At 40.2% G+C, this 12,939-nt stretch overlaps 3 protein-coding genes across 7 annotated transcripts in view; 2 read left to right on the plus strand and 1 right to left on the minus strand.

Moving 5' to 3' along the window:
- The window catches only part of mettl3 (methyltransferase like 3), a 23,695-nt gene continuing 10,756 nt past the window's right edge, over nucleotides 1-12,939 (minus strand). For 4 of the 5 annotated variants that reach the window (XR_009128970.1, XR_009128968.1, XR_009128967.1 and 1 more), the window contains 3 exons: nucleotides 7,207-7,353; nucleotides 5,111-5,232; nucleotides 1-78 (listed from right to left, as the gene is read on the minus strand). The gene's annotated coding sequence lies outside the window, so the exon portion shown is untranslated. Of the gene's footprint in view, nucleotides 79-4,468; nucleotides 5,233-7,206; nucleotides 7,354-12,939 lie in introns of those variants that run through there. The other variant, XR_009128969.1, reaches the window with a different exon arrangement.
- tm4sf5 (transmembrane 4 L six family member 5) lies at nucleotides 1,396-6,614 on the plus strand. Its single transcript, XM_058066218.1, has 5 exons — nucleotides 1,396-1,685; nucleotides 3,198-3,278; nucleotides 3,445-3,587; nucleotides 5,059-5,251; nucleotides 6,478-6,614. The coding sequence occupies exons 1-5, from the start codon at nucleotides 1,512-1,514 to the stop codon at nucleotides 6,493-6,495; spliced, it is 609 nt and encodes a 202-aa protein (XP_057922201.1). The 5' UTR covers nucleotides 1,396-1,511; the 3' UTR covers nucleotides 6,496-6,614.
- The window catches only part of si:ch211-237l4.6 (uncharacterized protein LOC446130 homolog), a 5,754-nt gene continuing 4,855 nt past the window's right edge, over nucleotides 12,041-12,939 (plus strand). The window contains exon 1 of the mRNA XM_058066223.1: nucleotides 12,041-12,463. The gene's annotated coding sequence lies outside the window, so the exon portion shown is untranslated. The remainder of the gene's footprint in view (nucleotides 12,464-12,939) is intronic.

The following is a 12,939-nucleotide window of genomic DNA, read 5'->3' on the forward strand; positions in this document are numbered from 1 at the left end:
TTACCTTCATTTCATTGGGCTGATGAAATCAGCGTCATCCACCTTTGTTTTGGCACGGGGATGTGACCGATACCAGGCCTAAAAATGGTCATTAGGTCATATACTTATTTGTGTATAGGGTTTTTTTTTAATTGCTAATAGATCAGGTTTTATAGTTTTACATATTAACATATTTTAATGGAGAAAGACACAATGTAGAAGAGAGATAAACACAGACACCACCTTAGTGTTTTGCCATGAGTTATGTCTTGAATTCAATAGTGTTTCTCACCTCAGGTCTTTGTTTCTCATTTGGATGCAAAATAACCCAAAATGGAGCCAAAGAAAGTTGAAAGTTGCAGCATTTGAGAAAGAAGATGAATAACACTATTCAATAAATAAATGTTGATCTCACTGTCACAGTGTGTCTTTGTCAACAATCACATATTCAGTGAAGGTAAACAAATAACCATAAATGTTCATTCATTCGTTTTCTACCGCTTTTTCCTCATGAGGGGGGTGCTGGAGCCTATCCCAGCTGTCTTCAGGCACGAGTCGGGGCCAGCCAATCACAGGGCACATACTATATAATCAAACAACCATTCACACTCACATTCATACCTACGGACAATTTGGAGTCGCCAATTAACCTAGCATGTTTTTGGAATGTGGGAGGAAACCGGAATACCTGGAGAAAACCATGCAAACTCCGCACAGAGATGGCCGAGAGTGGAATTGAACCTTGGGTCTCCTAGTTGTGAGGTCTGCATACTAACCACTCGATCCCCGTGCCGCCCCATAAATGTTCATGTATCCCTTTAATACATTCATTTTCTACCGCTTATCCTCATGCTGGAGCCTATCCGAGCTGTCTTTAGGCGAGAGGCGGGGTACACCCTGGACTGGTGGCCAGCCAATCACAGGGCACATATATAATCAAACAACCATTCACACTCACATTCATACCTATGGACAATTTGGAGTGGACAATTAATTCTGAGGAATATGGGAGGAAACACGCACACGGAATCAAACCCGCGTCTCCTAGCTGTGTGGCCTGCGTGCTAAACACTCGGTCACCGTGCAGCTGTATATAATATATATTAAAGCTATTCATTTAGCTATATGAAAGGGTCACAATACTCATAAAGAGCTCCTAAAACCTAAGATGTTTTGTTCAGATACCGCAGGTTTTGATCACCTTTCATGTACAAAATGGATGACGGTACGCCCCCCCCCCCATTCATTTTCTGTATGTAGCCCTGCTAAAAAAATTCACGCCTTCAAGTAGCTTCACGTTTGTCCCCTCCCTAAAATATCTGATCTGAAGCCAATCAGAGGATGCATAGATATAAAAATAAATAAAAGCGAACATCCACCCTTGGCCTTTGTCCCCGTCTCCTCCCGCCCCGTAGTGTTTGACTTTCACCTCGTGACGCTCCAATCTTGTCAGTGCGAGGTGTGCCCATCGTTCGTCCACTCATTTTCACCCACTTTCTTCCCATCAAAGCCAGAAACGCGAAATAGGCGAAATGTGTTGTACAGGAAAATGTGCCCGACTGGTGGGCCTGATCCTGCTGCCTTCGGCCTTTGTCTGCATGATAGCCAACCTGCTGCTCTTTTTCCCCGATGGAAAGAGCCTGGACAATGATCAGATCTCTCTGCAGGTGTGGCTGATGGGGGGGCTCATCGGAGGAGGCCTCTTTGTGAGTAAATGTGGGATTTTTATTTTTATTTTTTATTAAATATTTGCCGACTTCACCTTCAGTTTTTAGTATTCTCTTTTTAGAAGCGTATTCAGGAGTTAAATAAGTATAAGTTAAGTAAGTATACACTTTAACGTATAATTTTAAAATTATAAAATAAATATTATATTATATAATTATTATAATTATATAATAATATTTATTATATAATAAATATTATATTAATATAAAATGTAACGTTAATAACAACAATGGAGAAAGAGTTCAGCACTATTGAAGGTTGATCCCTAACTACAGTGCAGCCATTGTTAGGGTCATTAATTCATTGCAGAAGGTTTTCCATAAGAAATAATATAAATTCAACTCATACGTTCTATCATAGAAATGTATATTACAGCCGAACATGTCACTAAAAGACATAGTTAAGAGTTAAGATAACCTTTTGTTTGTTAGTTTTTCCCATTTTCTGGTGCCTGTTATGTTGCTTTATTAATATCTGCCCAAGTGGCAATATAATTTTGAATTGCGACCCCATTGAGTTGAATTAGTCGTCAAGTTATTTAACTTGATTTATATAGCCCTTAATCACAAAATAGTCTCAAAGGTCTTTACAAGCTGGCAACAACATTGTTGCCTCACAAGATTGAATTCAAAACTCGTTATTATGCCTCAATGTTTATAGAATTGTTTATAGAATTATTAATACTTTAAGTATACTTACAAACTGAAAGGTGAATTTATGATTACGGTCAAAATGACCTTACATTCATATTGATAATGCTGTACAAAATGTAGCATGAATTGTTTATTTAAAAGTTATTTGACATCGCTAACAAAATAGTAATATTTATTCTGCTGCTAAGAATGCACCACATGGATCTACATCAGGGGTCTCAAACACGTGGCCCGCAGGACACTAGTTTGAGGCCCCCGCCTTGATATGAAAGTTTAATGTTAGTGCGGCCCACGCAAGTTTGATATGGATGCTGTATGGTATCATGTACCTAGAAAAAATGATTACGTTTGATTAATGTTCATGTTAAAGGTTAAATAACTGTTAATAGTTATCCTCCCTATCCGTGTGGAAGTGGTAAGTTTTTGGCTATTTAAGTTTAAAGGAAATAACTTGAAGGCTACCGTTTAGGTCGCTAGCTCTCTAGTTTGCGAGTTAGCATGTGTCTCAAGACCCTGCAGTTGCGCAATAGGTTGTAAATAAAAAGAGTATAAATGTGACTATAGTCGTGTTTTGTCATGTCTACAGGGCTCTAATAATGCTTTGTTCATTTTAATCTGAAAAAAATAATTTGTCTACCCACCAACTATATGTGGTTTCTTAAGTTTTTATTATTTGCTGTTTTATTATTATTATAATATTTATTTATTTATTACTGATTGTTTTTCTTTATTCTTGATATATAACTATTCATTTCAAGAGATAAGAAACATGTCAAAAATATATCCTTGATGTTTTTTTTTTTTACATGAAAACATTGCTTTTGGTCGTTTTTCCAGATGCTGTGCCCGAGCTGCTCCGCTATCAGGGCCGGGGGCAAGGGTTGCTGCGGAAATGGTTGCTGCGGCAACCGTTGCCGGGTGAGTGTAGTCATTTTGAAGATTTATTTACATTTACTAAAGGTTGTAGAGATTAGACATGGGCGCCGGCGCTCGTCAGATAATGACCGCCCACAAAAGGCAAATATGAGTTAGTTCCATGTGAGCTTTATGATCTTGTCAGAATAAACAATTCTCTCGCCACCAGATGTTGAACTCTGTGTTCTCATCGGTTTTCGGCTTGGTTGGAGCCGTCTACTGCAGCAGCGTGGCCTCGGCCGGGCTGGCCATCGGACCCAAGTGTCGGGTGGCTGGAGACGTTTGGACATACCCCTTTGAGGATCTCGGGACGTGAGTGCCGAGACAACCGTTTCACATAAGCTGCTCACGCGTACAAACTTGTAATGGCCCGATACCACTTTTTAATTTATGATAGATGACCAATATTGCAGCGTTGTACTGTAAATTTCTCACTTTATGGACAGATGTCACGTCAATTCTCTGCTACTCACCTTGCCCTCCTAGCTAAAATGGCTGATAACTGAAACAAGCTGATTCTAAACAAGGCCAAACACAGCGACGCCCAATCAATGTCCACTTCAAGGTGTGACTGACCAATTGTTTGCACAAGAAACCCACTGCATAAAAACTGATTTTATACATATATGGTGTAGGTCAGGGGTCTCAAACTCAATTTACCTGGGGGCCACTGGAGCTAAGGGTCTGGGCAAAGCTGGGCCGCATCAGGTTTTCCAAAAAAAAAACAACCAAAAAACGCATCTATTAAAAACAGAAAAATATACAAACTTTTTCAGTGCTTTGGTTCTGATTTTCTACAATAAAAGCTCTATATATAGATAAAACATTCCACTGTTTTCTGCCCAAAATAAGATGAAAAATAAATAAACAAATCAAGAATAAAGAAAATCAATCAGTAATAAATAAATCTAATAATAATAATAATAATAACAGCAAATAATAAAAACTTAAGAAACCACATATATTTTTTTCAGATTTAAATGAACAAAGCATTATTAGAGCCCTGTAGACATGACAAATCACTATAGACTATAGTCACATTTATACTCTTTTTATTTACAACATATTGCGCAACTGCAGGGTCTGGAGACACATGCTAACTCGCAAACTAGAGAGCTAGCGACCTAAATGGTAGCCTTCAAGTTATTTCCTTTAAACTTAAATAGCCAAAAACTTACCACTTCCACAAGGATAGGGAGGATAAAATAATACTTTAAAAATACTGATATTTACCCAGCTAATCTAAATCTTTTCCAAGTATTTGTATTTCAAAGTAAAAAAAAAATAGACTATGCTATCAGAGAATTGAATTAAACATTTTAATGTCATTTTTGATTTCTTAACCACGACATACTTTTGGGTCCTGACTCACTCAGTTGAGAAACACCGATATTAAAATATATCTTATCTTACATAAAATACATATTATACATCTAATCAGATGAGGTTGTAATTAGTTATCTAATCAAATGTTGTTTTAGCTACTAATAATTTATCATATTGCAGTTGCACTCTTGGAGCAAACTATGCGTGGAGCAAATGGATGTGCTGTAGTAGTCACTACAATCCACGAGGTGTCAGGCTTGAGACAACTTTTGCAGCTGAGGTTCTTATACGTGGGCTGTCAACGTTAACGCGTTAATAACACTATAAAAGTTGGAGAAAACATGACATGCATGTAATTTCAAACCTTCAAATACATTATAGTGGGATTTTTTGTGTGTGTATGAATTTCTATACCTTTCCCATTTATAAATTGCTAAGCATTTTCTAACCCTCATAGTGGCAGTGAGAGCTACCTGGTGAACCAGACCATATGGAACATATGCCAGTACCCCAAGAATGCGGTGATGTGGCACGTGGTCCTCTTCTCCATCCTGCTGTCCGTGGGCGTGCTGCAGCTGGTGCTGTGCGGCATCCAGGTGGTCAATGGCTGCCTAGGCTGCATCTGCGGGGACTGCCGGGACAGGAAGGAGGTTTGTGAGAAAAACTAATACAAAAATGACACACACACACACACACACACACACACACACACACACACACACACACACAACTAGAGTGTGGTTGCTCTATCTCAGGGTGTCCAATTGAATTTAAAGGTGAATATTATATAATATTATATATTATATGCGGTTTCCTCCCACATTCCAAAAACATGCTAGGTTAATTGGCGACTCCAAATTATCCATAGGTATGAATGTGAGTGTGAATGGTTGTTTGTCTATATGTGCCCTGTGATTGGCTGGCGACCAGTCCAGGGTGTACCCCGCTTCTCGTCCAAAGTCGTCTGGGATAGGCTCCAGCATACTTGTGATCCTAGTGAGGATAAGTGGCATAGAAAATGGATGGATGTATTCACTGTGCATTTATTGTTGGATTGCATTATATAACATACAATATGACAAGTATTCGGACTGTTCCGCTAATATGATAACTACTAAAGTAGTCATTCATTTTCTACCGCTTTTCCTCACGAGGGTCACGGGGGGTGCTGGAGCCTATCCCAGCTGTCTTCGGGCAAGAGGCGGGGTACACCCTGCACTGGTCGCCAGCCAATCACAGGGCACATATAGACAAACAACCATTCACACTCACATTCAATTTGACAATTTGGAGTCGCTAATTAACCTAGCATGTTTTTGGAATGTGGGAGGAAACCGGAGTACCCGGAGAAAACCCACGCATGCACGGGGAGAACATGCAAACTCCACACAGAGATGGCCGAGGGTGGAATTGAACCCTGGTCTGCGCGCTAACCACTCAACCATCGTGCAGCCTGAACTGGGAGTTGTCATAAAAATAATAATACAAAATACATTTTTACATCACTTGACTCGGTAATCAAAGATGCTTGTTGTTTTCCATGTTGTTGCTTTATTCATTTACAGATGTCTAGTTGTGTGTGTGTGTGTGTGTGTGTGTGTGTGTGTGTGTGTGTGTGTGTGTGTGTGTGTGTGTGTGTGTGAGAGACCCTTTTCCAAGACAAAGTGTGCACTGTGGTGAACCAGTTTAGGCCTGAACATAGCTGGTCATTATGTAACATGATATAATGAGCGTTGCCTTAAACCTGTTTTGGTTGCAAATGCGAGATTGTATCTGAGGCAAAACAGAATGCATGCGAAATGTGCAGTTTATGAATAAGAATACTAGTGATTCATTTTTCAGTGGCAATAACAGCTTTTTCTCTGTTTCTTTACAGGATGAAAGTGGATTGTGAAAGCATGTGTAGATGATGTCTCTAGTCCTTTTCCTCAAGGCTTTTCTCTTCTATCAATTCAGATCTTTTTGTACCTATGGTACAATCGCTAAAAGTAGGTAACATATTTGGTAACTGCGATGGGGGGGGGGGGGGGGGGGGGGGGGGGCACGGCCTCTCCATAAGCAGAACTTGAAATAATAAGTTCAGGGGTGTCCAAACCTTTTAAGATGCAAGAATGATTCGGGGAAGACATTTTGACACATTTTGTGAATGAAAGATGTTGAAACCAATGCGATGCTATATGTGCTTTGTGGACTTGGAAAATGGATTCAACTGTGTCCTTTGGGGTGTTCTGTAGGGGGGTGCTCCAGGGGTAGGGGCCACCACCAAGGCTGTCTGTCAAGGTTGTCACTCATTCTGTTCATAATTTTTATGGACCACTTTGGGGGACTTAGCATGTCATGTCTGCTACCTTTAAAGTTTTCTGGGGCGGTTTGCAGCTGACTGGGAAGCCTCTGGGACGAGACTCGGCACCTCCAAATCTGAGGCCATGGTTGGGAGCGAGGTCTAGATCCAGGTAACTCGGGGTCTTGTTTACGAGTGAGGGAAGGTTGGAGCGTGAAGGCGAAAGGCCTCAACTATGGTCATGAGTTTTGGGTCGTGACCGAAAGAACGAGATCGCAAATACAAGAGTCCGAAAAGATTCCTCTGTAAAGTGGTTGGACTCACCCTGGACTCAGATAGGGTGAGGAGCTCGGTCATCCGGGACGAGCTCAGAGTAGAGCCGTTGCTCGCTCACATCCAGAGGATCCAGTTGAGGTGGCTTGGGATCCCTCCCTGGTGAGGTGTTCCAGGTATGCCCAGCTTGGAGGAGGCCTTGAACCAGACCAAGAACACGCTGGATTATGGATTATGTCTCACTGCTGGCCTTGCTATTCCCAACGGATGGAACTGGAGGAAGTGGTCTGAGAAGTCTGGGCTTCCCTACTGAGACTGTCACCCTTGGAACCTGGACCCACATAAGCGTGGATGGAAGAAAATTAATTATGAATTAATTTTAACTGAATGTGAGTGTGAATGGTTGTTTGTCTATATGTGCCCTGTGATTGGCTGGCGACCAGTCCAGGGTGTATCCTGCCTCTCGCCCGAAGACAGCTGGGATAGGCTCCAGCACCCCCTGCGACCTTTGTGAGGATAAGCGGTAGAAAATGAATGAATGAATGAATGAATTTGAGTGTGAATGGTTGTTTGTCTATATGTGCCCTGTGATTGGCTGGCGACCAGTCCAGGGTGTATCCCGCCTCTCGCCCAAAGACAGCTGGGATAGGCTCCAGCAACCCCCGCGACCCTCGTGTGGAAAAAGCGGTAGAAAATGAATGAATGAATGAATGAATTTTAACTGAATGTGAGTGTGAATGGTTGTTTGTCTATATGTGCCCTGTGATTGGCTGGCGACCAGTCCAGGGTGTACCCCGCCTCTCGCCCGAAGACAGCTGGGATAGGCTCCAGCACCCCCGCGACCTTTGTGAGGATAAGCGGTAGAAAATGAATGAATGAATTAATTAATTTTAAATGTAAATACTATCTCAATGCAGTGTATGCTAAGCTATTCAAAGCAAATTACATTATGTAATAATATATCACAACAATAGTGATTACATTTTTGCAATATTTCAAGGACCAATTTTTTAAAAAATGACCCGGAGCCGCACTTTGGACACCCCTGAATTAATGCAGCATCTTGAAAATGAACTATTTCTGTTTCATACATATTTGCCATCAAAGTAAATCAAACCTGTTGTAATAAACATTGTATTAAAGTTATTTAAACATATGTAAAGATTGGTGTGTAAAGTTTGTTGATGATTAGCGCACAGACAGACACATCTAATAGGATTGCTGGCGCCCAGACAAGGTCAAAGTTCAGAACGCCCTCCAGTGGCCGCTGAGCATATTGCCACAAACAAGAAGAGGTACGGCTTAAGCTTATAAGCTTTTGTTGCTACAGAGTGGCTTCATGGGAATCATTACCTAACGTTCAAGTGAAACATCTAAACATAGCGGACAAGTCAAAGGTTCTTGTAATGACTGCCAGCGTGCGGCATTGGGTAAGTGGGGCTAATGGGTGACAAACAGGAACAAGAGTCCACTGTGCGACACGTACCGTGTGCACGTTGTCCACTCAAGCCTTAAGGAAAGTGCAAGTGTGATGTAACAAACATCACCATCCCCCACTCAAACCCCCCCAAAAAAAGCACCCAAGTGGCTCTGAATGGTGCTGAATGTTTTTTTTTTCCCCATTCAGCGTCGTCTTTGTGATTATCTTTCCAAGCTCAGCTCACAAAGCATTGGGATACAAGTGAAGCAGGAATGAACCGGAATGCTGCTGTGTGCTAATTGAGACTCTCCTAATGATCTCACACATTCTTGTCAGACTTTTCATCCGGATTCTTATACTTTTAACTTTCTGGTTTGACTCATTAACTCGCGTTGGTCAATGTGTCTTTTTTTTTTTTTTTTGTCAAACAGGATGTGTAAGTACATGAACTTTGGACGCACTGTCCGTTCTTATTTAACGCCATAAATCATAAATATGACAGTTTTTAGTGTAGGGTGTCCACTTGCAGCGAGCGCCTCATGTTGTTTTTGGTCTGTGGCACATTCCGAAAATAAAACTTTAACTATACTACAATACATGTCAACATACACGGACTGATTTATTATTATTTTTTGTCAATTTTTAGAAATAAAACACACATGCCGAACAAAGATAGTGTGCAAGTGGTGTACCCCTGCATGCTTTTACAGTAAACCTCGGATATATCGGACTCGGATATATCGGAAATTCGCTCACAACGGACAGATAAAAAAAGAACCAATTTTTCTGTAATGCATTTCCAATAAAAATTCATTGCATATATCGGATTTTTTATAACGGATTTCGCCTATTTCGGACAAAATCTCCAGTCCCGTTCCAATGCATTTAAATTAAATTAAATTTCCCTCGCATATATCGGATGGCCGCATCGTGGCGCTCCGATTCGCCGAATCGTGACAGGCCGCTATACGACGTCATTTGCAGCGTTGCCTGCGCGTCCAGGTACATTGGAAACATAGTCAAGGAAGTGCCTTTTTATAACGGATAAAATCCGATTTACGCATATACCGGATATAAATCCGATATATGTGTAAAACGGACATTTTCCGGTATACGCATATAACGGATTTCGCTTATATCGGACAAAACCAGTGGGAACAATTGAATCCGATATATCCGAGGTTTACTGTATTTTTTCTATACGCGTCCTGCAATGGAAACATCCCAGTTTACTGTTACTGTGTACTGTCACTTTAATATTGTTGTTTGATGCTTTTGTATTACATATTTACTGTATTGATATTTGAAAGTTTATATAACGTTCAAAGTGCTTTTGCTTTTTGTTCAGGCTGCATTTGTAAATAAGAAATTGTTCTTAAATTGTTTGCCTGGGTAAATAAAGGTAAAAAAAAAACATCCCAGTTTGAGGCTATATTGTCTCTCTTAGGAAGCTAGCATTGTTTATGAAGCACGAAGGAATAAGTTTGAATTTTCATACATAAAGTAATATACTTGTTATACTTGTATGGAACAACAATGACTTTTCTGATGTTCAAAGTGCAGTCAGGGGCTATTTTTTATCCCCCAGATCGTTCTTTGGGGCAAATAAATGTATAAAATGTATGAATCCCTTTAAAATATACACATCCCTCGCCCTGTCTTGCAAGATTCCTGTTTATCTTGACTGCAATTTGACCCAAGATGGCCAAGGTAGCTGAGATCAAAGGTAAAATCAGTATTATCTACAGGGATTTATAAACGTGATCAGCAATCGTTTGGCCAGGCCTGTTCCAACAACAGACAAGAGCGGCCGGTGTTGATTGAAAACTCTTGCTAGTACCCGACCTTGCTAGCATTGAAGATAAACTTAAGATAAATTCATTCATTTTCTACCGCTTTTTCCTCACAAGGGGTGCTGCAGCTGTCTTCGGGCGAGAGCCAATCACAGGGCACATATAGACAAACAACCATTCACACTCACATTCATACCTGTGGACAATTTGGAGTCGCCGATTAACCTAGCATGTTTTTTGGAATGTGGGAGGAAACCGGAGTACCCGGAGAAAAACCCACACATGCACGGGGAGAACATGCAAACTCCACACAGAGATGGCCAAGGGTGGAATCGAACCCTGGTCTCCTAGCTGTGAGGTCTGCGCGCTAACCACTAGACCGCCGTCCATGTAAATGTGTAATCTGGTGCCAACAAGTTCCTAAACTGCTACTATTTCTTTATATTGCCATATTCTTTTTTTTTAGAAGTATTGTGTACTGTCGGCTCATTGGTCGATCAATGAAACTCCTGCTTCCCCATTGGTCCTCGTCTTGGCAACAGCAATGAAAAGTAGAAAATGTTAAACTTTTTGGGATCGTGTTGCAATGACACCACTGCTGTCTACTATTCTACTTTCTTTTTCCGTCCGACACGTTCGCGTGCTATTCCCGTCCTCTGGGCAACTGGAGCAGAGGCATCGGGTTACTGACGTGATGTCAACGTGATGACAACGTCGCCAGGGAACAGGAAATGCTGCCTTGTCGCGTGACGTGTGGAGGAACGTGCAACTAGGACGCACGTAGGCCACCTGACAGGAGGCTTTAGCATTATCACCTACAATATTCTAATAACACCTCCATTATTGCTTGTATTTAGATTGAAATGATACAAAAAGTGAAACACTGTATGGTAGTACAGTCGATCTATATAGTCTATCATTATATCTTGGATTGAATATTGCCCTTTTATTATATTGTTTTTTTCACAAAAAAAATAATAAATAATTTTGTGGTTGACTATGGCATATTATTAGTTTAAATATTAAAATACAAGTTATAAGTAGTATTCTGGTCACTAGGCACCTGTAATGATAATTACTTTAAAGTTTACTAAAAATATGTCAATTGACTCTGCTCTTCTACTAATTATTCATTCATTAGTGGTGAGTATCTAAAGTGTGTTTAAGTGTGTGAGGAGTAATATATAGGACTGAGAGCAGGTGTGTCCAAAGTGCAGCACAGGGGCCATTTTTGGGCCGCAAACTGTTTTTTTTATTGGCTTTGTGCACATTCTAAAAACCAAAAATAATTCATTCTTAACTATATATATTATTATACATTATATTAATTTGTTTTGTCGCATGTTTTGTTCAAAAATCTTAGCATTTATTGACCTACTTTAGATTGATTTTACAATTTTTAATGCACACAACGTATCAACTAGCGCTGAAATAGTTTTTTAGCGTTTTTTACTACTATTGTGCATTGTTTTAAGTACCCTCCTGTTTAATTCTTGCTTTGTATGCCGCTTAAGTGGGTTATCAAGGCAAAAAAAAAAAAAAAAAAGTGGGTAAAGTCCCTGTTGGAGTCCACAGTTTATAGAGCAGCTCACTGTTAAACATAAGAGCGTTTCCTGGGAGATTTCTGAGAGAAGCGGTCTGGGTAAATTTCCACTCGCCAGTGCCCAGCAAACAGGCAACAGAATGGAGACAAAAATGAGGGTGAATGTTTTTGCTACACTTAGCATGGGAATCACTTTGACACTTGTTCCCACTCACAAAATGACACAGTAGTTCATGTTGCAAGGACAAATAATCTTCATTTGTTTTTTTGTTTTTTTACGAGGATATCTCGCGGCCCATTTGGGCGCCGTGTTTCAACAGTGATGTGATGAAGGCCAAATTAGAGGCCAGACAGCGGGGAGGGTGAGAGAAAGCAGGCGTGTCCCACACTCCAGGGATTAGCTATTTAAAGTTCACTCTCTCAACGCCGCAGGAGGGACATTTCCACAGGACGCACCAGGACTGAAGCCTGCTTAATCGAGGAGGAGGTGTAGTACTGGGGGGGTGTGGGACGGATCAAGTCCTGGCTAAACGGTCTACTGAGTTTTACAAGGTAGGTTTGACATTTTATCTTCAAGTAGTTCATGATTAGGAAATGCTTATTGTTGTAGTGGTCATGCTAAAAAAAAAAGAATAAAAAGTTACATTTCATCACTTGTTTACACTTGCATAATTCATATTTGAAAAGGAGTAGGAAGAAGCTGAGCATATTTAACCTTACCCCTTCTGTTTAATATAAACCACATTTTTTTTCATTCGTACAGAAAAGGATAAAGAGTGTCGTATTGAAGTTAATCAGGTTTGTCCATAGCAAAAAATATTTTTAAATAATGAACAAAAAGTAAATAAACAAGATTATTGAAAAAAAAACACTAAAGAGAAAATAGTGGTAATGGTCATGCTTAAAAAAAATGAATAAAAAGTTACATTTCATCACTTGTTTACACTTGCATGATTAATATTTGAAAAGGAGTAGGAAGAAGCCGAGCATATTTAACCTTACCCCTTCTGTTTAATATAAACCACATT

Source organism: Doryrhamphus excisus, chromosome 3 (assembly GCF_030265055.1).
Source record: "Doryrhamphus excisus isolate RoL2022-K1 chromosome 3, RoL_Dexc_1.0, whole genome shotgun sequence".
NCBI classification, from domain to species: domain Eukaryota; kingdom Metazoa; phylum Chordata; class Actinopteri; order Syngnathiformes; family Syngnathidae; genus Doryrhamphus; species Doryrhamphus excisus.

Coding starts and splice junctions, on each gene's coding strand:
- tm4sf5 (XM_058066218.1), top strand. CDS start 1,512: ATGTGTTGTACAGGAAAATGTGCCCGACTGGTGGGCCTGATCCTGCTG. Junction 3,279..3,444: donor GCTGCGGCAACCGTTGCCGG/GTGAGTGTAGTC, acceptor TCTCGCCACCAG/ATGTTGAACTCTGTGTTCTC. Junction 3,588..5,058: donor CCCTTTGAGGATCTCGGGAC/GTGAGTGCCGAG, acceptor TAACCCTCATAG/TGGCAGTGAGAGCTACCTGG.